We start from the raw sequence: 24937 nt of genomic DNA, 5'->3' as shown, positions 1-24937 counted from the left end.
TTTTTAAAACAAGTCTCGCAGTACATTACTAGAAGTTCAGACAGGGCTGGTTAGCCCGGACTTGGCTGGTTTGTCACTTGTTTTCTCTGGTTTAATTTTTGTATTTAAAATAAAAAGGGAAAAAATTAATCTCAAAGTATATGGGAAGAAGATGCTCTCCTTTGAGACATTTTGGTATATCATATGCAAGCTCTCAGTCTTTGCCTTAAAAAGGCACCAGTACTTTCAGATGGAGCCACATATTTCTGGTTACAGAGGATCAGCCTCTTGGCTGGGTTACCAGCAATATAAAGCGAGCAAAGTGACTAATGTAAAAAGCAACAGAGGGTCCTGTGGCACCTTTGAGACTAACAGAAGTACTGGGAGCATAAGCTTTCGTGGGTAAGAACCTCACTTCTTCAGATGCAAGACTTGCATCTGAAGAAGTGAGGTTCTTACCCACGAAAGCTTATACTTCTGTTAGTCTCAAAGGTGCCACAGGACCCTCTGTTGCTTTTTACAGATTCAGACTAACACGGCTACCCCTCAGAAAAGTGACTAATGTTCATCATTGTTGATACATGGAGTTCTGTAACATGGCAGTGTTCTAACACTAGTGTAGAGCTGTTTTAGAGTAGCACCCACTATCGCTGCTATAGTTAAGGTTGAGTCAGTGTTTCCATTAATTTTAAAAAGCGGCTTTTTGAGGGTGTATAATTCAGCCAGAATAATTCACTGTTGCCTCATGGCTGTCAGTGCCCACACTTTTCCATTGACAGCAAGATCACCACAGTGACAATCACAGAGTATAAAAAGGGGATGAAATACTGACTGCATCATCCACAAAAGCAGCAGACTTTCCAGAGATGTTTAGAAGAAAGCATTTAGCTTGTCTGGTCTCTTTCCCAGTAGGTGAGCACAATGTAGATTCTGCTTTGGCTTACAGCCAGTGCAGAAGCCAGTTTTGTGTTTTAGGGTTCCCTGGTTATGTAAACCATATGTTCAGTAATTAGTGAAAGCTGATACAGAATTAGTCAGTTCCAACTACGATATGAAATTTTGCTTAGTGTTCCAGCACAAATCCATTTGCAGCTAGAAAACATCATGCCCTCCATGTCGGTCTCCTCTTTAGTTCCCCATTCTAGGAAAGTGCAGGCTTAGAGGAAGGAGACTACTGGCTTCCTCCTTCCATAAATGAAGGGAACCATCAGCACAAAAGCAGAAGTTTTTTCTTAATAGAACCAGCTTTCATTATGAACCACGTGTGTTCCAGAAATGCATATGTAGAAAGAACAAGACAAAAAGGAATCCCTTGCCAGTGGCTAGGCCATAAGAGAAGGCCAGAATTTGTGTACTCAACACCCTACCCGGACTTTGAAAAATTATTACATGCAACAGTCAAAACCTGCTAAAGCTATATAATCTTGTACAAAGAGCATCACTTTAGCAATTCTTGGTGTATTTAAAAAGGATCATGCATGTACAATCAACATCCATCTTAAGCAGCCACTCAAACGCCGTTTAATAGGAGGGTCCTTATGGGACCAAACACAACTGTAGTGAATGTCTTAGGAAGACTTCAAAATAATCACCTTAAGTACTGCTACCTAGTGGATATACTACTATTTTCCCTTCAAGATTTATTTATTCAACATGCCAATTTTTTGGTATACATTTACTTTTTTGGTAAAATGAATATTTATTGGTTAAGCAGGTATTTAAACAGGCCGTACTACAAGCAGCACAGAAATGCTGTGCAAGTCGAGAAACAGAGCTAACTTTGGGGGAAATCTAACATTACCTTTCCAGTTCTGATGGATTAAAATTAAATCCATCTTACACTGAATTGTTACCTAAGAACAGAACACAGACTGAATTTGCTGGATATCTTGAGTCTTGTTAAGCCTTATTCTATAGATCTGTAACCTAAAAGGGCTTTTTCTTTTGTTGGTTATGGCAGAAGAGCTAAAACTACATAAAAAGTATAGCCCACAAAAACGAGATTTCTTTGCTAGTGAGACGAGAGCAGGGGTTCTCAAACTGGGGGTCGGGACCCCTCAGGGCATCACGAGGTTATTACACAAGGGGTCGCGAGCTGTCAACCTCCACCCCAAATCCCGCTTTGTCTCCAGCATTTATAATATTGTTAAATATATAAAAAAGTGTTTTTAATTTATATGGGGGGGGGGGGATTTTGTGCTCAGAGGCTTGCTTTGTGAAAGGGGTCACCAGTAAAAAAGTTTGAGAGCCACTGGACTAGAACATAACCTCTAGAAGCAAATGCACTACAGACGACTCCTATAGGAGAAAGCACCTTAAGTGTTTTAGCTGATCTCTGAAAATGGACTATGGAGTATACAAATTACAACAGAACATTATGTTTCTATTAAGCCAATGGATCACAAAATAAGAATATTTTTCAAAGTGATAAATTTTTAGTTTTGGAACTAATGTTTTGTTAAATGTTCAGCGATACTCCTTAAAAAGTTAGCAGAAGTGAATTTTAAAGAAGACTTTCTGAAAGCTATTCAGAATCTTACAGATTTAAATACAATTTTTTACCAATGTGATTCAATATTTAATAACTTTTTTCTATAATGGTACTACAGAACTTAACGGAAAAAGGTCATTAATTCATTCAACCTATCCTTCCCCTGATAACCAAATATCTATGGTTCCATATTCCATTTTATCACCAATAAGAATTAATATCATGGACTTCAAAATTTGAAGCAACCGATCAGTAACAGAGTGCAAAAAAGAAGTGCAAAATGTTGGGGGTTTATTAAAAATGGCACTGGCATAAAATTAACTGTAAAACATGCACTAATTGTGACTCTTTACTGCCTGTATATATCAAGTTCACTCCACAGTAATTTGATAATGGATTTTTAAAAAGTATACAAGACAACTAAACAGACATTTCCATTCTGGGGGAACTATTTCCTCTGTTCAGACACTGGTCCATAATTATCCATGGTTACAGGAGACTTGTTTAAAGCTATAGCTCCAGGATGTGTCAAAATCCATATTTTTGAAACTTTAATTCTTTCCTCAGTGAGCCATAATTGCTCTGGATGAGCTCTTATAGACCATGTGTAAAGAGTTTTAAATTTTAAAAATATTGCATTATTTTTATTAGAGATGTTAATAAAAAACATCAATGATGGAAATTACTTAGCACATGGGTCTATCAGTACCTAAATGGTAAGAAAAACCCACGGTCTGACAAATGCAAAGGAAAAAATTCGAAGTCTGACTTTTCACACACCTAATGCATTTTATTTAAAAAGGGCATATTCAAAAGCATAGTTTGTAGAGCTTAACAGCAGTATTTCCATTTGTGTGTTATTTAGCCTAAATTGCAAGCCATTAGAGGTTTTTATTTATGTGTCCTATGAGAATTCTATACCAAAGATTGCTTACATAGGATTCATACTGCACTTCAACACTATTGCTATTACTAAGTGTTATGACAAGTTCCCCCATAATATATTATCTGTATTTTTGAATATGCAGCCATTAGTACAAACGTTACAGTTCGACTGCTTACCAAGTGGTGTCTCCAGAGCTTGTAACAATTTGATTATCATCCAGGAAACGGCAGCATGACAAGTAACCTGCAAAAAGTAACACATGGCTGAACAAAGCTGCAAATTCTTGTCTACTTTTCAGATTGAGTTGGGCATGTAGTGAAGCCTCCTCTTCTGCACATACTGGGCATGTCTACACTGCAGTCAGAGATGTGACTCCAGCACATGTAGACATAACTCAGATAGCTTTGATCTAGCTAGATAAAATAGCACTGAAACTGCAGCAGCCTGGGATAGCTGCCCAAGACCATAACCTGGGCCCCAGGTGGGCTTGTATATAGCCTTTACTACTGTGGCTTCATGGACACCGGTACACAGCTAACTAGATGTTTAACACATGCTGCAGTCATGCCTCTGACTGTAGTGTAGATACACTCAACAAGGAAACCATCAAGAATAGTCAGAAATTCCACAAGTAGTACTGATCAGAGTAATTGGTTAAGGACCACTTTAATTTACAGACAGTCTTACAGCAATCTAATGTTTGCTGAACGGCTTATCCAAGCAAAGAGTAAAACACTAGAAAACACAAAAGGTCCATTTGGCTGTTAAAGAAAATGAGAGACCTAAATGAACAGATGATACTCTTTCACATAAGACTAGGGTTGAAAATTCTCATAGCTCTTATTTGGGACAACTTGGGCTGTGAGCATCACAAGGATTCACAGTCCACGCAGAAGAGAGTGTGAAAAAAGATCTATCTTGTACTAAGACAACATGAAGAAAGGAAACTGGTGGCCTTATACACAAGGGTAACAAGCCCTCATGACATTACTTGGATCACTTTAACTCTTCTCTTGAGGGAAGCTGCTCTCTTTGGGACCAGCTGTGACTAGAAGAGCCCCAGCAGAAAGAGGGAGAGCACTCCCTGAGGCATGCAGGGGTGGCCCCTCCTCCAAAGGCTTTACCCATTCATTAGCCAGCCAGGGAGGAAGGGAGCTGACTCATCCCTTGCTCTCCCTTTTCATTAATTTAAATCCTAGCTCAAACCACAGGGAGCCTCTTTTTGCTTTATTTCAGCAGCTCCCCACTCCTTCCCAGTGACTGTAGTTTTAAAAAAATGGCTACTCACCTTCTCGTAACTGTTGTTCTTCGAGAGGTGTTGCTCATGTCCATTCCAATTAGGTGCATATGCGCCGCGTGCACAGTTATCGGAAGGCTTTTCCCCTAGCAGCACCCGTCCAGTCGGCTGTGGAGCCCCCTGGAGCGGTGCCTTCATGGCAGTGAATATAGGTTCCTGCCGATCCGCCACCTCTTCAGTTTCTTCTTGCTGGCTACTCTGACAGAGGGGAAGACAGGCGAATCTTGGAATGGACATGAGCAACACATCTTGAAGAACAGTTACGAGAAGGTGAGTAACCATTTTTTCTTCTTCAAGTGCTTGCTCATATCGATTCCAATTAGATGACTCTCAAACCCTAACTAGGAGGTGGAGTCGGAATTAATGGAATTGATGATTGAAGCACCACTCGGGTATGCTGGGTAATAGCATAATGAGAGATGAAAGCATGAACCAAGGACTACGTCGCCAACCTGCAGATCTCCTGGATGGGGACCTGGACCAGGAATGCTGCTGAGGAGGCCTGCGCTATTGTGGAATATGCCGTTAGTGCTGGGACCAGAACCTTTGCCAGTTCGTAGCATGCTCGGATACAGGACGTGATTCACAATGAAATTATATATGATGAGACTGGGAGGCCTTCCCTTCTATCCGCAACCGCCATGAACACCTGAATTGACTTACAGAATGGCCTTGTGCGTTCAACAGGAAAGGCCAGCGCTCTAACGTCCAAGGAGGGCAGCCTTTGTTCTCTACTATCTGCGTGAGGCTTAGGGACACAACCTTTGGGAGAAAGCCTGGATGAGGCCTAAGCTGCACCTTGTCCTTATAAAAAATAATGGTATAAGGGGGATGGGAAGTCGGGGCTTTAAGCTCTGAGAGTCTCCTTGCTGATGTAATGGTGACTAGGAAGGCCACCTTCCATGAAAGGTGGAGCAATGAACAAGTCACCAGGGGTTCAAACGGGGCTCCCATTAGTCTGGAGAGGACTAGGTTGAGATTCCATGCCAGGACTGGTTGCTTAACCTGCAGGTATAGCCTGTCCAGACCTTTCAGGTAACGACTGACCATCAGGTTGGTGAAGACTGAATGGCCAGCTGCTCTCAGGTGGATGGCCAAAATGGCTGCCAGGTGGACATTGAGCACTGATACAGAAAGGCCCTGCTGTTTTAAGTGCAGTAGGTAATCTAAGATGAGCAGTATGGGCGCCTGCATCGGGAGAGCGTGACTGAACATCAAATTGCAAACCTTTTCCACTTGGCCAGGTAGGTAGTCCCAGTGTAAGGTTTCCTGCTGCCCAGTAGGACCTCCCTAATGGGCTCAGAACATATCAGCTCCATTGGGTTTAGCCATGAAGCTTTCACGCGGTGAGGTGAAGAGACTCGAGATTGGGATGATGAAGATGACCATGGCCTTGGGTGATCAGGTCCGGAAGCAGGGGCAACGAGATTGGAACATCCACAGACAGCTCCAGGAGTGTGGTATACCAGTGCTGGAGAGGCCAGGCTGGTGCTACCAGTATGACTGCAGCCTTGTCCCTGCAGATCTTGAGCAGAATGTTGTGGACAAGTAGAAATGGTGGGAACGCATACAACAGCTAGTCCATCCAGAGGAGGAGGAATGCATCTGTGAGGGAGCCTGGACTGTGATACTGGAAGGAACAGAACTGAGGGCATTTTCTGTTGCTCTTCGTGGCAAACAGGTTGATTTGGGGAACTTCCCACCCCTGGAAAATGTTGTGTACTACATCCAGTTGGATAGACCACTCGTGATTGTGGAAGGATCTGCTGAGATAGTCCGCCAACTTGTTCTGGGAACCTGGGAGAAAGGAATGCTTCCAGGTGAATAGAGTGGGCTATGCAGAAGTCCCACAGCTTGAGGGCTTCCCGACATAGGGGAGAGGAACAAACTCCACCCTGCTTGTTTATATAAAACATCGCAGTTGGGTTGTCCATCAACACCCCTGGGCACTTCTCTTGCAAGTGGGCTTGGAAGATCTGGCATGCCAGGCGGACTGCTCTCAGCTCCTTGACATTGATGTGGAGTAAGAGCTCGTTTTGCAACCAGAGACCTTGGGCTTGAAGGTCTCCCAGGTGAGCACCCCATCCCAGTGCTGACGCATCTGTCACTAGGGACATGGAGGGCTGGGACTTGGCGAAGGGGACTCCCTTGCATCCCTCCTGTGGCTTGAGCCACCAGTGGCAAGAGTCAAGAACTGGCGCCGGGAGGGTGAACACCTTGTCCAGACTGTTGCGCCCTGGCCAATAGACTGATGCCAGCCAGGCTCGAGCCTCAGCCTTGCATGCTTTACCACATATGTACATGCTGCCATGTGGCCAAGGAGCTTCAAGCAATTCCTTGCTGGGGTGGTGGGGTACCACTTGAAGCTTTGCATAGTTTCTGTCATTGTCCGAAACTGAGCCTTCGGCAGGGATGCCCCGACCTGGCCCGAGTCCAGCATTGCTCCAATAAACTCTATTCTCAGCATCAGGGATAGAGTTGATTTGCGCTTGTTGAGCATGAGACCCAGTCTGTCGAAGGTGGATCTTACGAAGGTGACATGGCGCTCCACTTGGTCCCTGGACCATCTCCTGAGCAGACAATCGGCAAGGTACGGGAATACCTGTACCTGCCTCTGGCATAGGAAGGCAGCAGCTATGACTGACATACATTTGGTAAACACTCATGAGGCTGCTGACAGGCCAAAGGGGAGGACTGTAAATTGGTAATGGTTGCAGTTGACCACGAACCTGAGGAAACCTTCTGACAACTGTGCACATGGCGCGCACACACTTAATTGGAATCAATGTGAGCAAGCACAAAAAGAACTGTTTTTGCAGATGCTGCAGGTCTTCCTGACCCCAAAACAAGTGATCAGTAAGAAATGTTTTTCTTCCTGTTGTAGCCAAATTAGCATAGGCCTGGTGGATTTTTTCACCTTTCTCTGAGCATACTCCATGCATGGTCAGGTTAAACAGGAAGAGGATTTAGTAATTCATGATAGTACTTGGCAGGGATGTTAGTTTGTTGCAACTTTCAGCCAGTTTCCAGTGAGAAGGCTAAAAAGAATGGCTCCCAGAAGTGAAATGCCTGGGATTTTGCTGAGGGGCCTTGTGCTCATGGGATAGGGGGAGAGCTGTGGCCTTTGTGAAATAAGGTCCCCCCTTTTAGTCTGATCTGTACCCTTCACAGGGGGTGGTGGTCAGATTCAGAAGAGCAAGTTGAGTCCTAGGGTAGACCGAGGAAAGTCTACCCTGAGTTCTGGATTATATGGGAGGAGCCCTGAAACCTCTGCATTGGAACCATTTAAAATACAGGTGACTAGGAAGGTAGTGTCCCCCCCCTCCGTTAAGTATAACAGAGTTGCAGCCTGCTGCTTAAAATCCATCTGTGTCTGTCCTCATTCACCGCCAAGTCCAGAACTAGTTGTCACCCCCAATTACAGTTTTATTGCATCAGCCCTGCTTAACCCTGCACTAGAAGAGCAGTTAATTAAAACTGACCCTCTAAGATTTCACACTAACAAATGAAACCAATCACCTCTTTTGATGCACCCTTTCTAGGCCTCTAGAATATAGTACAGTCTTTCACCCTCTGTAGAGACCACATTCACCCTGCCATGAACCCACATACTGCATTTTAGTGATCTTACTAATTTACAGGGCCATCTCTAAAGGAGGTCACTGAACAGCTAAGATATTCTTGGCTTTTTATTGCTCAAATCTTTTTTTAGGATTTTGACATGCACATAGGCTGCATCATGGATACCCAACAAAAATGTATGTGACAGCTAGTTCCATTTTCCCTTTATAACGGATATTAAAGTACTTTTTATGGATCATGGCTTGCTTGGTTATCACAACTACTAAGTATCTGTTTTAGTGGTTAGTCAACATCTCTCTATTTCAGACAGAGTACACAACTCCAGTCAACCAGGTAACTAATCTATGCTTTGAAAGAAACACAAGAGATACAAAGAAGTTAAGTGCCATCTACAATACAGTTTAACGCATTTTAGTTATGCTTTTCATTAAACAGAAGCTTGGGAAGGTTTGCCTGATTATAACGATTCGTGTATGAATAACCTTGGTTTCCTTCAATGAACAGTTTTCAGAGGGTTCCCTTTACACTGTATAGGTAGGGGCTTGATCAGGCAGAAAACCAGCAAGACACATAGCCCGCCTGATGTTTCCTCTCAGAGCTGTTAAAGGTTTTTCCGGAGCCATGCTGGCAGCCTCTGGAGTAAGAGGCCTCTGTTTTGCTGCATCTTGGGATTTTGTTCTTTACAGAAACAAAGGGAGCATAAAGAGGACACACAGTTTCAGGGTTGCAATCTTGACAGATATGACTTATTACAAGCTGATTCCCTCCCTCAGGTTGCTGGGTGTATTATTACTGAATCTGCAAGTGAACAAAGGCCTGCTGATGTAGCACTGAGTATGTCACATATTAGGATTATAAGCACATAGCTACTAAAGTGACTGGCACTATATAATATCTAAGATAAACAGAGTCCTGTTACAGGCAGTTGGGCTCTCCAGAAATCAGCACAGGCACTCTTTGAACCAATGTTCCAGACCAGACCTCGACAAGGCAGGATATCAAGCCAATTTACATCCTATTTCTGAGTGGCTTTCAGCTTCTTTTCCTTTTTCCTCAACCGCACATTCCTTCAGCAGGTAGAAGTCACTCTAATGAATTATCTGCTATGATATGGGAGGTTACTGCTACAATGCTCTTGGACTGTAGAGGGGGAAGAGAAAAATCCTGAGCTCATCCCCTCTGCTTTTAGCTGCCTTGGTGGATCTTCTTATTTCAAAGAAAATGGAGCCCTTACATGGGTACCTTTGTTTTCACAATCATAGCTCATTATCCAGTTTAACTTCTCTTTATCTCTAGTTATCAGAGTCATTAGTTACTTTGATGAAAAAGGTTGGGGCAGATTCTGTGTTGCACCTCTGAAGGGAGAGGGGGGTAGGAATAGCTCAGTGGTTTGAGCATTGGCCTGCTAAACCCAGGGTTATGAGTTCAATCCTTGAAGGGGCCACTTAGGGATCTGGGGCAAAATCAGTACTTGGTCCTGCTAGTGAAGGCAGGGGGCTGGACTCGATGATCTTTCAAGGTCCCTTCCAGTTCTAGGAGATGGGGTATCTCCATTAATTTAAAGAGAGAGAACCCCAGGAGGGCCGAATGTAGCCCTGTAGTTTCCAGGATTCTGGCATGGCCCTGATGTAGGTTAGAGAAGCCCCAGAACAGCTGCAGTGCAGAGTACTCTGACCACTTTCCCTCCCTTCTGTCCCCTTCTACCTCCAGCAGAGGGGAGCAGTGTAGGACAACCTACACCAATGTAACGCTGGGGGCAATTCCCCAGCATCCAGTTAAACTTGCTCTGTGCCCTCCTTCTGGAGGCTGAGCCACTGAAAAGGAGCCCCTGAGGATCCTAGAACACTGGGCACTACAGTCCTAGTTTTTAGTGATGAAAAGGATTTTTAAGGCTTTCAGATATTTCTATGGCCAGCCTAACATCTCTACAGACTTCCAAGAGTAGTAAGATACAAGTCATTCTGGGATTAAATCTGAAGTTCAGGGCAGAGGTTCTTAGATGTCAGTACCCTGAGCAGCCAAGTAATTAATTCTGGGGACTCTAAAGGAATTATCCAGTATCAGTGACTGAACATGTGGGGACAGCAGGGTGAACGTGGGTAAGTACTTGCAAAAAAAGGAAGACCTTGAAAAACAGACCATGGTTTACACCAGGGATCGGCAACCTTTCAGAAGTGGTGTGCCAAGTCTTCATTTATTCACTCTAATTTAAGGTTTTGCGTGCCAGTAATACATTTTAATGTTTTAGAAGGTCTCTTTCTATAAGTCTATAATATAACACTAAACTACTGTTGTATGTAAAGTAAATAAGGTTTTGAAAATGCTTAAGAAGCTTCATTTAAAATTAAATTAAAATGCAGAGCCCCCGGAACCGGTGGCCAGGACCCGGGCAGTGTGAGTGCCACTGAAAATCATCTCGCGTGCCGCCTTTGGCATGTGTGCCAGAGGTTGCCTATCCCTGGTTTACACTGAAACTCAAAGAACCAGTTCTTCTGCCTTCCAGAATGATTAAGGTAATTTAGAGACCAAGACTGGACACAATGGGCTTGATTTTCAGGAGGTGCTCAGCCCCTACAGCTCCGGGTGAAAGGGCAGCATCTCTGAAAAATCAGAGCTCAGATCTTTGGGACCTAATGAAAACCCAGCAAGATGCAATTGTCTAGTTCACAGAAATAAAAATTGGCACCAGCAGCCAGTCTGAGATATCTGATAGCACTCCACAATAAAACAAATGCATGACCAATTAGTTTTTTCTCTCCAATTTGAGTTTGTAAATGTAGTGTCCTTTCAATATCAGGAAAGAGCTTGGATACAAGAGAGAAAAAAAAAATGCCTTTAAGCAGATATGCTATACTGTAACAGTTTTACTTTCCATAAAGAAAAAAAAAGTTGCAAAATGAAATAAGTCCCTTTTGTAATCACTAAATCTTCCCCTTCATGACCTCCAAAGACTAAATATTTGGCCAAACTACATTAAGCTTTCTAGATATGGTTTTACAATAGGAGCCCTCTCAAATAAACCAGCACCAACAAAGAGGTAAATAAAGACTAATTTAAGACTGCGGACAAATTGTAAGAAGTTGAGACTCATGTATCTAAGGAAAAATTTTGTCCAATTTTCTGCCACAGTGTTTATTACATATAACAAGAGTTTGATTGTTTTAAATTTGTATAATGCTGCACTTGGCAACATGTTTTCTGTAAGGGACCATTGTCTCTATTTGGGGAAGTGAGCAATAAAGATTTATGAAGCTGTTAGAAAGATTGGTAAAGCTGTTATATTAATTATTTAGACGTTTAAAGTGTTACAAAAGTTGTAACAAATATAGTGCTTGTGAGCAACAAAAGAACATTTTTTGAAGAAAGATTAAAAACTAAAGATGTATAAACTGGCAAGGTGATAACTATGATTTTGGCTTGGGGAATGGGAGGAGGGAAAGTCACCTATTTGAAAAGTGAACACACAAGGGGGAAAAAATGTATTTAACCAGGTGCAAAAAGGTATGCACAAAGGCAACGGGATCACACAACGATACTTAACTTTCAGGTTTAATATTAAAGAAAAATTTCTTGATAGAGACTAGTCTATGGAATAGTCTTTCAAGGGAAGTGATTGAAGCCTCATTGCTTGGGACATTTAAAATAAGACTGGACTGTATGCTATAGGAAACCAGTCCTCTGGCATTGCAGGATTGAGTAGATCACCTAATGGATCTTTTCCATATCTAATGTTCACGATTCATCATACGTTCAGCTCACAACTAGTTTACCCTTCAGAATTGATGCTCACCTGTGTGACCAGCCAGCTCACGGCTGACACGTACATTTCCTTCACGAGTTTTCAGGTTGTAAATGGAACAGATGTTATCAAGACCACCGCAGGCCACATAGTTTCCAGAGGGGGCATATGCACAGGTCATCACCCAAGATGAACGCAGGGGAATGGCATGGACCTGGAGCACAGACAGAATACATAATTTATCTTTAAGTCAATTGATCACAAGAGGTTCTTCTTTACATCTTCTCTGTAACTACAATACTCTCTTTTTAAAGGTAGCAGGAGGAAGAATAATGAAAAAGATGAAAAGTCCTTGTACTCCAAGGGCCAACCTTATTTCAGGAATAATTTGCGCATTTAACTTGTCAAACCAAATAGTGGCTTAATTAAAACTTCAGAGCTGCACTCTAGCAGAGAATCCAGTTTAATCGGTAGCTCTGCTAAAAGCCACAAGAGTTAGTCAATGATTTTATGATTATAGACCAAGCACTATGTTTTAGCTTGAGAAAACACACTGGTGCTCAATTTATGGTAGGTAAAAAATTGTTAATTCCAGGATTATATCCTAGGAAGGAACAATGAACAGCAAAAAGAGGAGACTTACTTTGCCCCTCCTTTAATCCTGCCTTAAAAAACCCACTTCAACACTTACCAAATAAGTTAGCAAACCAAGGCCTTTCACTATTTAAACAAACTCCCTTTTTGCTCCCCCATGCTGTATACTAGCCTTCACTGAGTAACCATACAGTCTTATTAATGCTAACCCTGTCCTTCCTTCTCTAATCCCAACCTACTGTCTTGTTATTCTTCTTGTTGCACTGTGTTTGAAGTAAAGTTTGTAAACTCCTTGAGGGATGGATCATGTTGTTATATGTATTGTGGGGCTCTGTGAAATATCCATGATTTCCTCATATTTCTTGACTACGGATTAGAAAGGTGTTTGTCCCTCTATGCATACAATCTCCACCTATAGCCATTACAAATCCTGTGGGTAATGGGTGTGAAATAAAAGTCCAAATAGCAGAACAATGCTCCGTGCTAAAAATACAGCCAACTAATTGCAAAACATGCATCTTCTACCGTGAAGCTAATAAAATGCCTCAAGATGGTTGTTCAAATCTCATCAGTAGGATAGAACACATTTACGATCGCATTCTTTGTTATTACTAACATCATGCGCAGCATAATTGCAATGAGCACTGCTTAGCCACAACGTGGCACTAGAATATTTTTAGACAACCTGTTTTCAGCTGTAGACACACTGTTTGCAGGTGTAATCTACTCAACTATTAATCAAAAACTTTCTAGTAATAAAAAGATGCCCTCAAATCTCCTGGATTGGAAAGTCTCTCTTTCACTGAGTGGATCTTGTTTCAGGGGGGATGATGTATTTGTAACTAGAGCACTTGATAAAGAATTCTATTTCTGACTACCAAAGACTTCCTGTGTGACCTTAATCAAGTAGCAACATCTCTGTGATTCAGTTTTCCTAATTCTAAAATAGGGATGCAAATCCCTGCTTTCAAGGGACGTTGAGTGTTAATTAAGGTTTTCAAGAGTTTTGAAATCCTAATATGGAAATCACTGTAGAAGTATTTTATTTCCTATTTTGGCATGGTCTTTTTCAATTAAAAAAAGCACTCTGCTAATTTAACTGCCATTTACCTGCTGAAAATTTTTATTTTAAAGTTCTCCACAACCAGTTTTGTAATTATTTACAAGCATTGTTTTTTCACCCTTCATGGAATTTATTATAGCGCTGATAACAGTAGCCCCTGGACACCGACCACAGCCACGGTAACCCTTATTCATGTCATGTTACTACAGTCAGAAAGAGACCGTCTCTTACCTGCATTCTTGTAATTCTCTGCTTTATTACAGAGCCCAAACTAGTATGGCTGTGCTTTGTCTCACATAGCACATTTCTGGGAAACGTGTGCTAATTAACTTCTACTCCCGCAGCAGCAAAGCAAAAATACACTCACTGAACAATGAAATATTTAGTTTTTCGGAGGCTGGGTAAACATTTTATAAATAATATATTTATAAATATATATTACACACAGACAGTATTTAGATCTCTAACCACATTGTTTAAAATCATAATTTTAGAGGTCAGCTGTTAGGCCTAAACTAAGTTTTGGCTGTATCCCTTTAAGAGCCAAGGTAGGTAAACAATATTCCTTTCCCTTGTATTTTCAGTCAAATTTTAATTAAGCAGCAGTAGGTCAATTACTCTCACCTTGTTTGTGGTATAGCTATCCCAGATGATAAGTTTGCCATCCTGGGAGGCACTAACTAGAAGCCTGGAGAGAAAATAAGAACAAACAAACAATCATTGCAGGCAAATAAGAAGAAAACAAAGCCAATTAGTTTCAAATGGAATGTTATCACAACTACTAAGATGTTTACATGAATGCTTTAAAAGCTACTATATAAAGTACCATGCAACATCAATATTCTCTTAAATAACTGCCTCATAGAAACAAGAGCAGATGTACTTCATGTTAAGTATTAAATATTACAGCAGTTAACAAAACAACTCAATAGTTGTTGCAATGGTATGTGGTTAAATCACACGATAGGGAGTCAGAAGATCTGAGTTCCATGCCTGACTACCATTGACCTTTGGGAAAGTCACCTACCGCTCTATGCCTTCCTTTCCCCACATTTGTAAGATAGGCATGGGTTTTTTGTTTTTATTTATCATATAAAATAATTCCCACACCCCCCTCTTCCAAAGACAGCAAGAAGTTTACTCTTCTCTGATTGTCAAAAGATTCGGAGAGTGGGGGTTGAGAAAACGCACGAACAGTTATTAGTAAACGCCTATTTTAGCTTGCTTCCCAGTTATTCTCAGAAGTTCCTTTTGTTTCCACAGACTTTGCATTGTCTTCTGTAGACCTTCCTTATTAAAGGAGTCTGGGAAGAGGACCTGAGAATTCTTCCTCCCACCCTCCCCAACAGATGATCTACAGATGCACAAATCAGGTGAAGGAGAAGTAGCGAAAATAATCCCTAAACAGCACAGATGTCTCTTGAAACCTTGGAAATCACAGTGATAGGCACACTAAAAATAGGCAGACCCAGCTAATTATTTGGACCATTAATAGAAGGCCATCTTCCCAATTTCTATTTATTCTAACACATGGTAAAAAAAGGTTGGTTCAGGATGAAAGCCAATAAATACATAAAAATAAATAAAATCCAGTGTCTGAGTAGAGTTAAAACCCAGGCCAACAGAAAACTTAGTTTACAGAGAAATACTCTTGAGTTGAAGGGTAGAGTGCAGGGAAGGAAGGGGCGGTTTTCTTTTGTTTCCTTTGGGGGGGAAAAACAACTCTCTCCCTTCTCAATGGAGACTGACTGAAATACACCATTTTGTCACGGTTGTATTCTTGGTATAGCTTAAAATATGAGCTCTTGTTTCCAGGCTTTTTTTATTTTTTAAAAGAATAGGTTTTCTGACTCCAAGAACAAAAAAAATTCAGATTACAGGAACAATCAGACAAAAACAGCTGAGTGTGCCTTTTTCTGTATTAGGGAAGCATATGTAAAATGGAGTTCAGATTTGTAATACTTCATGCTCTGAGTCCTGACCCTACACATTTTCTTTCCGACTTACTACTCGGGCTAAGAGTTTGGCTATTCATCTTAGAAAGTTCAAAGTATTGTGCCAAAGCACCACATCATTTCAATTTCCATCTTAGTATCTGTATGTGCAAACCTAATTCAAGTGAAAAGTCCAACTCTCAACACACAAGTACTGTGTGATAATACCTATCACTAATGTAACAGAACACTGGTCGTTTTCTAACTTTCAAAGCTGCTACGTCACAAAGGCTTCTTAGGATAAAGTGTCATATTATTTATTTTAAACACACAGTCGTGACAAGGGTCCACATCTCAAGCCAAGTCTCTCATTTAAAATCCAGTATCTTTAAAAGGAATGTGCCTGGCTATGATAAATCACCTGGCCAAACACACTGCTCTTAGCTTGATATTATATCTTCTATTCACAAATCTGACTATTCTATTTTTCAGATTATGGTGTCAATACAAGAGCTACTTTAACAGTACAATTACAAACTTTGGGTTAGGGACTTTTCATACTGTTTGTACACAATGCCTTACCCTTAATTGGGGCTTCTAAGTGTTTCTACAATACATGCTCAGGGTCTAACTGATTGCCATATTTCGGGTCAGGATGGAATTTTTCCTGAGGTCAGATTGGCACAGACCCTGGGAGTTTTTCGCCTTACTCTGCAGCATAAGGCAGGGTCACTTGTAGGTTTAAACTAGTGTAAATGGCAGATTCTCTGTAACTTGAAATCTTTAAATCATGATTTGAGGACTTCAGTAATTTGGCTAGGGGTTATAGGTCTATTACAGGAGTGGGTGGGCAACATTCTGTGGCCTGCAGTGTGCAGGAGATCAGACTAGATGATCATGACACTCCTGTCTGATCTTAAAGTCTATGAGAAGGAGCCGTGGCTGCCTTAGGTTACTATACGGTGTACGGGTAAAACATTGTTGCATCACTTGAGTCTGAGTTTTGAACCTTTAATCCAATTTAATGAAAACAACCCCCTGGTCGGCTCCCCAAGATTGAGTTTGCTGATAAATACTACACTTACCTTCAGCAGATAAAAGTATTACCTGATTTATCTACATATTAAAATGCCATGTCATACACTTTTGAGCCTTCTACTTCCTCAGTGCAGGAACCGTGTATTTGTACAGTACTGAACACTTCTAGAACTTAATTAAAATTTAATTTAAAGGACACTAATTTCAAAAGCTTTGTTTCCAATAGATTCCATTTCAAGTAGCATGCCCTGAAATTTGTTACAAATTTCTTCAAACTAAAACTAACAGGAAAAGGAGATGGAAAGGTCAGGGAAAATTATTTTAGTAATCTCAGGTGTTACTTACATCTATTTATAATAGAAACAACAATTTTCAGACAAAAATATGATTTTCAACTTAATTATGTCCCTTCAAATGATAGCATAATCAGTAAAATATTCCTATTGCATAGTAATCTTTTGAATCTCTCCTTTATTGTTAGGGATATCGGCGCCTCCCGAGAAAAGGATAAAGCTGTTTCAGAACTTGGGGGGAGGGATGCATCATGTGTCAACTGTCTCTAGTAAAAACACCTTCGCCTGGAACTTAAAATGTAAGTATCATTAGTAGTGGTGGCTGTTTCCTACATGACTTTATAAATATGCTAACAGTCAGAGTTATTTCCTGAAAACTGTATAAACAGACTGATTGGAAAGGGAGAAAATGCAGTGGGATGGAGATTGTTTGAAGTCAACTACTCTTTTTAGAAATCTGAATTAATTTAGTGTTCATAAAATGTGGAACTAAAATGCACTGGGTTTAAACTGACAGTGATGTAAGTGCTAAACTGCCTTCAACAATATAGCTCTGCAAAACCACCATCATGGATGTACACTACAAAGATGAGACTACTGTAGATAGGTAGCTTTAAGGCTATATACCTCTTAAGGAGTGCTGATATTATGTTGGTGTGAGATCGCTTCAGCCAGAAGACGTATGTAAAGTCTTGTTCACAAATCTCTTAGGTTGTTGTATAATATATTTGAAAGGAAAATTAAAAAAAAAAAACCAACACAATTGTGTTTTTATAAAAGTTACAAAAATATCCACCTGACCACCTTCACTTTTTGAAAGAATGTTAGATAAAAATAGGACAAAACATATAGGTCTATGATCTTGATTGTGACATCAGAACTAATTTGGTGTTTCCTCTGGCTGGATAACACAATCCTATTGCTAAAAATGCTTAAGTTACTGCAGGTGGGGGAATGCGCCGGGTCATCACCCACACTAGCCCCATCTCAGCTGGGGCTGCTCCTACCTGTGTCAGGTGGCTGTAGCTCCCAGCCCTGGCTCCACAGGTGAGTCCCTCCTGACCCAAGTCAGGGAGGTTCCAGCACTCCAGCTGGAGTCTCCGGTTTTTAAATTTTACGAAGTTGGCAACCCTACTTTGCCATATAAAGTGCAATTTGCAACATTGGAAATAAAATGACCAACTAATACAGTACTCCTATGAAATAAAATGAGATTATACAAAACATGAAACTTCAAATGAAACTGTTACACTGTGTTTATTTGTTGCTCTGCCAACCTTGAGCAATTCAGAAACTGAAAATAAAAACAAGTACCACTCCTTTAAAAATATTTTCCTCTACACCGCCCCTCCCCCCAATGTTACTACACTAAGAACTTTGCTACTCTTGCACTAGGTATACAGTAGAACTTCAGAGTTATGACCACCAGAGTTAGGAACTGACCAGTCAACCACACACTTCATTTGCAACTACGCAGTCAGGCAGCAGCAGACACAAAATAAGCAAATACAGTATAGAACAGTATTAAACAAACTACTAAAATAAATAAAGGGAACATTTAAAAAATATTTTGACAAGATAAGGAAATTGTTTTTGTTATTGCTTCATTTAAATTAAGATGGTTAAAAGCAACATTTTTCTTCTGCATAGTAAAGTTTCAAAGCTATATCAAGTCAATGTTCAGTTGCAAACTTTTGAAAGAACAACCATAACGTTTTGTTGAGAATTATGAACAACCTCCATTCCCAAAGTGTTTGTAACTCAGATTCTACTGTATAAACAGACCTAGGATTTTAAGTTACTTAAGAATAGTACTACTTATCAATCTTGTGTAAACAAGCTCTGTACTTAAGACTGAATTAACAAGATCACCTTCATTAGATTAGGCTCCCTTCAGTAATTTCTGTTGATTAGAAATGTACTTGCTATTAGCAGATTAATTGACATATCTACAAGATTAAAAAGAAGCTAATTCACCTATTCCTATGTTGAGGGAATACCATATCTACTCATTTTAAGATGGACAATTCACTGGGGTGCGTGCTTTAAGATTCTTATAAAAATACACACTATAGTTGTCATTTGTCATCAACAGAGATACTGTTAGGCACTTATTTTTTTTCGAGGATATTAGTCCTTCTGTGATTTCCAGACCGTTAAAAAATGGATGCTATTTTAAAATGCTTCCTCTAAATCACTGACAAAAGTATTTTCAGGCAAGAAGGGGTTGATATTTTGTAACTGAATTTAGATTACGATGCTAAAAATATGGAGATGAAAAAGTGACATTTAGTGTTGCTAAATTCTCTTAGTACCAGAATAGAAGCAAAGGTTATGAAACTTCAAATGAAGTAACCACCCCCACCTGCACCCAAGATCCCTAGCTCTTCAAAAAAAAGCTCTGGTATTTTAAAATTCCATTTCTAGCAGAAAGGACTTCAGCTGGATTATAGGCACGACCTGAAATGATGGGACTGAATTTCTAATCATCCTATATGAAAAACCAAATAGAACTTTTCCACAAGAGCTTAATGAAACCCAAAAGATCATCCTTCTGTGCCAGTGACACTCACCTGGAATCAGTCCCCCAGTGCATTGCATAAATTTTAGCCAAGTGCCCCCTCAATGTTCTTCTAGTACGCATCTGAATTCGACCCACTGGATCAATGTTGGCTGTGATCTAAATAGACAAGTTATTATAGACCTTAGATTCTGCATTTATCTTACTCACAGAATATTCAGATACTTCATTAATGCAGAAACACTTAGGCTTGGTCTACACTACCCCCCTAATTCGAACTAAGGTACGCAACTTCAGCTACGTGAATAACGTAGCTGAAGTTCGAAGTACCTTAGTTCGAATTAGTTCGAACTTACCTTGGTCCACACTCGGCAGGCAGGCTCCCCCGTCGACTCCGCGGTACTCCTCTCGGCGAGCTGGAGTACCGCAGTCGACGGCGAGCACTTCCGGGTTCGACTTATCACGTCCAGACTAGACGCGATAAGTCGAACCCAGAAGTTCGATTTCCAGCCGTCGAACTACCGGGTAAGTGTAGCCAAGGCCTTTGAGTAGTCTATTGCAGAAAACCAAAAGGATGCAATGCACATATTTTGAACATGTTCATTGATTTAGACAAACAAATTGATTAAGAAATGTGTTAGTTCTACGCAGTATTTGCTTGGTTATTCTCTTATTTACTATTCTTCCCCAGACCCAGCTCTTTATCTGAGCATTGAAGGCAAAGCACTAGCTAAATATAATTGCACAATATTCCTCTGGAAGAACATGCATGTTATCCAGGCCCAGTGGGAAACTGCATGCATTAGAAACTCTCAGAACAGGATTATATTCAGGTTCTATCTTCTGAAGCCTCTAGCTTTAAGATTAATACAATCTTGTGGCAGAAGGTTCCCCCTGCCCCCCACAATAGAGATGCATTCTACAGAATAACACAGCTTTCTGTTTTTAAAGAGAAGGTGGCGTGTTTGTATTTGAGGCTTTAACTGCACCTAACATTTTGAAGATAAACTCCCAATTTAGATCTAGCATAAACTGCCTTTTGAACAGAAGATTTTCAAAATTATAATATTAATATTTTATCTAACTTTTAAAGGATAAGAGTGTATTCTGGAATGAGTAAGTGAATAGCAAAGTGAGGAAGAAATCAATACGCTGTCATTATACTATTACATTTAATATAAATAGTTTCTTTGGCCTGGAGCAAAGCACTGGCTAAAAATGTAGCATATAGCGCATTTCCAGTAATATACTGAATAAACGAACACACATTACAGTGAATCCAAAACAGTTTACAACTCCATTTTACAGATAATGTCTGCATACTTGTCCTGTCTCCACTTAAAAAAATTATTTAGCAAAAGCATTTGAGTAAAGAACTCTGCTTCATTTTGAAAACTGCTAGAACAGATTAATGTTCAAACTAACAGATTGGGACAGATTAAAAATTCCTACACAATGCCCTTTTCTAGTATAAATACAGTAGCTTTTTACAGGCTTTTGCACATGGGAAATATTTTAGATATTAAACTTAGCCCATTTATTTTACATTTATGGGCAACTCTCTTTGAAACATATAAAAATTTCCTAAGTAATTTAAATGCTCAAAGGCGGCCTCTTGCTCATTGCCTCTCACTTGCTTGATGCTACAGTGCTGAAGTTGTAGTACTGCATTTGTAGTATTACTCACTTCCATGGCAACAAACTGACATCAGACACAGGATTTACTCTCAGTTCAAGCAAAAGGGATTAAACTGGGCGGTGAAAGGTAAAATCTGATTCAAAACACATTTGGAACAATAGCTCCTGGCAAAGGCTTCTGTATAAATGGCCTTCCAGGTTGCTCCAATGTGAGGGTCCTTCAAATTATAGATCCATCTGTATAATACTCGTATAAAAAAATCAGGGAAAGGAACTCAGTGACCTACCCAGGAAAGTACTACTTGATCCTATTACAGGCAGTAGTTGGCCATGCATAAGCAGTAGGATCTGTGCGTAATAAAAAAAAAATCACACCATGCAAAGAGTGAAAGGAAGCTAATGTTGCCAAGAAAAGACTATAGGAAGAATTAAGATATTGTTTATAATTTATGCACACAACTTTGTGTATTTACATTTTCGCAATTAAAATGTGAGCATCTGAAGGGAGTGCTTACCTGGGCCAGAGTGGCATCTGCACATGCTTTTCTGGCATCCTGTAACAAGGGAAAATTAGAGACAACACATCAGAGACAGCTTAATATGTGTTGAACCATTTATGCTGACTATTCTACAAAAGTTACTCGGCAGCAAAACTACCAGATTTGGGAAAATCTTGCAGTTATGATCACCCCAAGGAGAGAAATTGGAAGAGGAACCTACCAAGCCAGACTTTGTTACCAATGTGTGTCTAGTATTCTTGCTGGAACCTTTATTTATTGAGAAGATAATTCTAGTATTTAGTGGGCAAGGGTAGGAAGGAATGTTTAGCAGCAAGTTTCAGAATATGATTTCTGGTGTAGTGTGTTATCCCTGAGTACTTACTGTTGACATTCTGTGCATCTTATAATGGATGGCCAAGATGCAGAATGCAAAGTACAGGGGGGAACTTGGACTCAACAGGTGCCTTAAATAGGGGCTATACACAATATATATTTCCAACTCTGTGTAAGGAACCTAAGACAATGTGTTACATAGAGCTAGAAAACACTTCAGAATAAAAAAAAAAAAAAAATAAAATAAAATAAAATAGCTTGAAAGTACATTGCTCTTCACCTGGCCAACAAATACTTTAGTCAATGCTTTAGAACATAAGAACGGCCGTACTGGGTCAGACCAAAAGGTCCATCTAGCCCAGTATCCTGTCTACCGACAGTGGCCAATGCCAGGTGTCCCAGAGGGAGTGGACCAACAGGCAATGATCAAGTGATCTCTCTCCTGCCATCCACCTCCATCCTCTGACAAACACACTAGGGACACCATTCCTTACCCATCCTGGCTAATAGCCATTAATGGACTTAACCACCATGAATTTATCCAGTTCTCTTTTAAATGCTGTTATAGTTTAGTGTTTGATGCTCCATACCTTTTTTTTTTTTTTTTTTTTTTTTTTTAAACAAGCTGATACTAAAAAAATGCAGGAAGTCTCTTTATTGGCGCCAAACTTTTGTTCTGTTTAAAGAAGTTTAAAATTAATGAAGACAGGAAGACATGACATTAATTTCTTAAGCTAGTTATGTACACAAAAGTCTGGATAACTTTGAGTTGTTCTACAATGGTCATTTATATGGATGAGTCAGCTCAAAAAGAGACTCAGCTATTTTATTCATGTGAAAATTTATGATTGCTTAGGCTTCTCATTGAAAATACTTCCAAGCACATACTAGTAAGAAATGGTGGCGTTTATGATTATTTTAATTAACAATCTGGAAGAGGAAATAAACAGCACATGAATTAAATATGCAGGTTATACAAAACTGGAATAAGTTTCATTCACCAGCCAAAGGACTTAGATTAGAAGCAAAGGCTGTCCAGGCAAATTTGGGCTGTCTATTCAGAAGCATTAGTCACATAGTTCTCTTCCTACATGGCTCTACCGCAATCATACTGGACTACAGCATTCAGTTCTGGGCACCGCATTACTAGTAATATTGAGAAATTGGTAGGAGTTCAAACAAAATTGACCAGGGATTGATTTATAAAGAAAGACTACTGGCTACGTGTAGCTTGGCTAAAAAGGGAGGGAAGGGATATAATATTCTACAGTTATCTGAAAGGTGTAAATACCCTGAATGGAGATAAGTGTAGGAAGGTACAGGGAATTACAATTAAGTAATGGGATTAGGAAAGGGAAATGTTGGCTAAATATGAACTGCTTGTCAGCAAGAGCTATTGGACTGTGGAACGCCCAAGGAAAGGGTTGGAAGCCTCACTTCTGGAGACTTAAAAGTAGAACAGACATAGCATTAGAAAATGTAACCTAAGGAACAATCCTGAAATCAGCCCCAAGGAAATTAAACGAGTACATCTTTTCCATCTTTAAATTTCTGTAACTGTGTCCATGCAATTTGGCAACAATTTGAGAAGGTTCTTTACTCTATTTGAACTTTCTTCAAAAGTGCGTGCATGCACAGACACAAGGCCATGTTTAAATTATATCATAACAGGATTTAATCTTAAATACATATCCACAGTTCTGCTCTTAGTCACTTGATGACAATATTAAACAAAAACTACAGGGAAATAAGTGAACTCTGTCATACTAATAAATCCATGTCTGTTTATATTTGTGCTGCCATGAAGTCTATACTATAATCACAGGATACTTGCATATTTTCATGGTGCAATACAATATATTCCACTTCTCTAAATAAAGGGGAACTTTTACCCAGTACAGCACAAGGTTTCTCATTCATTTTCTGCTCTCAAATTCTGTTTATGGAAAGTTCTATTGATCACACCCTGCAAAGAACAGTTACTTATTCCACAGCAATACTGGGGATCTTCTAGATGTTGTCAGTGTAGAACCTACTGTAGATGTGCATATGCTGTGTGTGCAAGATTGGAATTTTTTGAACAGGCATGTCCCGAAGACAAAGGATAGAACTGCCATAACATTCCCTTAGTTCCTTCTCAATATGAAGCCCATGGTAGATGAGGACGCTGCAAAGTGGGGACGAAGGGGAGTCATGAAATCCATACTGATAACATCTCAAAGAACCATTCTTTCTTTGAGTAGGCATCAGTGTGGATTCAATTGCAACCAGCATCCCCTCATGATGGCGAGATTGAGGAGTCTTAGCTGTACCAACTGAGCAGCGATTGACTTATTTCTCTCCTGAACGTAGCATCCGACATAGCAGCTGAATCCAAGGCATAGTGTTTGGCAAATGTCACAGGGTTACTCCACGTTGCCGTCTTACAGATTTCCAATATTGGCATGTACATGAAACAGTTAGGGCATGTTACTTGTGTTCTGGAGGAGTGAACCTTGATGTTTGGTGGGAGAAATACACTGTCCTCCATTTTGATATTCTTGGTGATGAAGTCACCTGACCTTTAGAATGCCCTGCTATGGCTAGATTGACAGGCTAGTTCAAACTGTTGCCCAATCCATGTAACAAACCAAATTCCTGGATACATTTAGCGTGTGCAAATTCTCTCTTCCCAGTGCTAAACATGGCTTCAGGAAGACGACAGTAAGGTTGACTGATTTAGATGAAATTCTGAGACCACCTTAGGAATGAACCTCAGGTGAGGTCTTCGCACCACCTTGTCCCTCTTGAATATCATATGAGACCATAAGTGCCTGAAGTGCACTCACTCTTCTGGCTGAAGTGATAGCCACTAGGAAAACAAACAGTCTTCAGTGTGTGCTGGTATAAGGAAAATTCTGCGAGAGACTCCAATGGAGACTCAATGAGCCTCTGGAGGATTATAGTGAAGTCTCAGGAGAAGGTTCTCCAACTGCTGCATAAATGATTTTCTCAGAGAGCTATTTCAGGTGGGTTCAGAAATGCTCAAAACCGGGGGGGGGGGGGGGGG

General features: G+C 40.3%; 2 protein-coding genes across 3 annotated transcripts in view; one reads left to right on the top strand and one right to left on the bottom strand.

Moving 5' to 3' along the window:
- Positions 1-24937, top strand: part of CALML6 (calmodulin like 6) — a 196199-nt gene that overhangs the window by 55404 nt on the left and 115858 nt on the right. For both annotated transcript variants that reach the window (XM_034753031.1, XM_034753030.1), the window contains exon 2: positions 17085-17195. The gene's annotated coding sequence lies outside the window, so the exon portion shown is untranslated. The remainder of the gene's footprint in view (positions 1-17084; positions 17196-24937) is intronic.
- GNB1 (G protein subunit beta 1) overlaps positions 1-24937 on the bottom strand; it is an 83220-nt gene that overhangs the window by 9042 nt on the left and 49241 nt on the right. The window contains exons 3-7 of the mRNA XM_034753026.1: positions 21571-21609; positions 19470-19576; positions 14256-14319; positions 12026-12188; positions 3533-3599 (exon numbers count right to left, since the gene is read on the bottom strand). Of these exons, the coding sequence (XP_034608917.1) occupies positions 3533-3599; positions 12026-12188; positions 14256-14319; positions 19470-19576; positions 21571-21609 (440 nt within the window). The remainder of the gene's footprint in view (positions 1-3532; positions 3600-12025; positions 12189-14255; positions 14320-19469; positions 19577-21570; positions 21610-24937) is intronic.

The sequence above is a fragment of the Trachemys scripta genome, chromosome 19 (assembly GCF_013100865.1).
Source record: "Trachemys scripta elegans isolate TJP31775 chromosome 19, CAS_Tse_1.0, whole genome shotgun sequence".
Taxonomy (NCBI): domain Eukaryota; kingdom Metazoa; phylum Chordata; order Testudines; family Emydidae; genus Trachemys; species Trachemys scripta.
The sequence above is the reverse complement of the archived record's forward strand: the minus strand, read 5'-3'. Positions and strand labels throughout refer to the sequence as shown.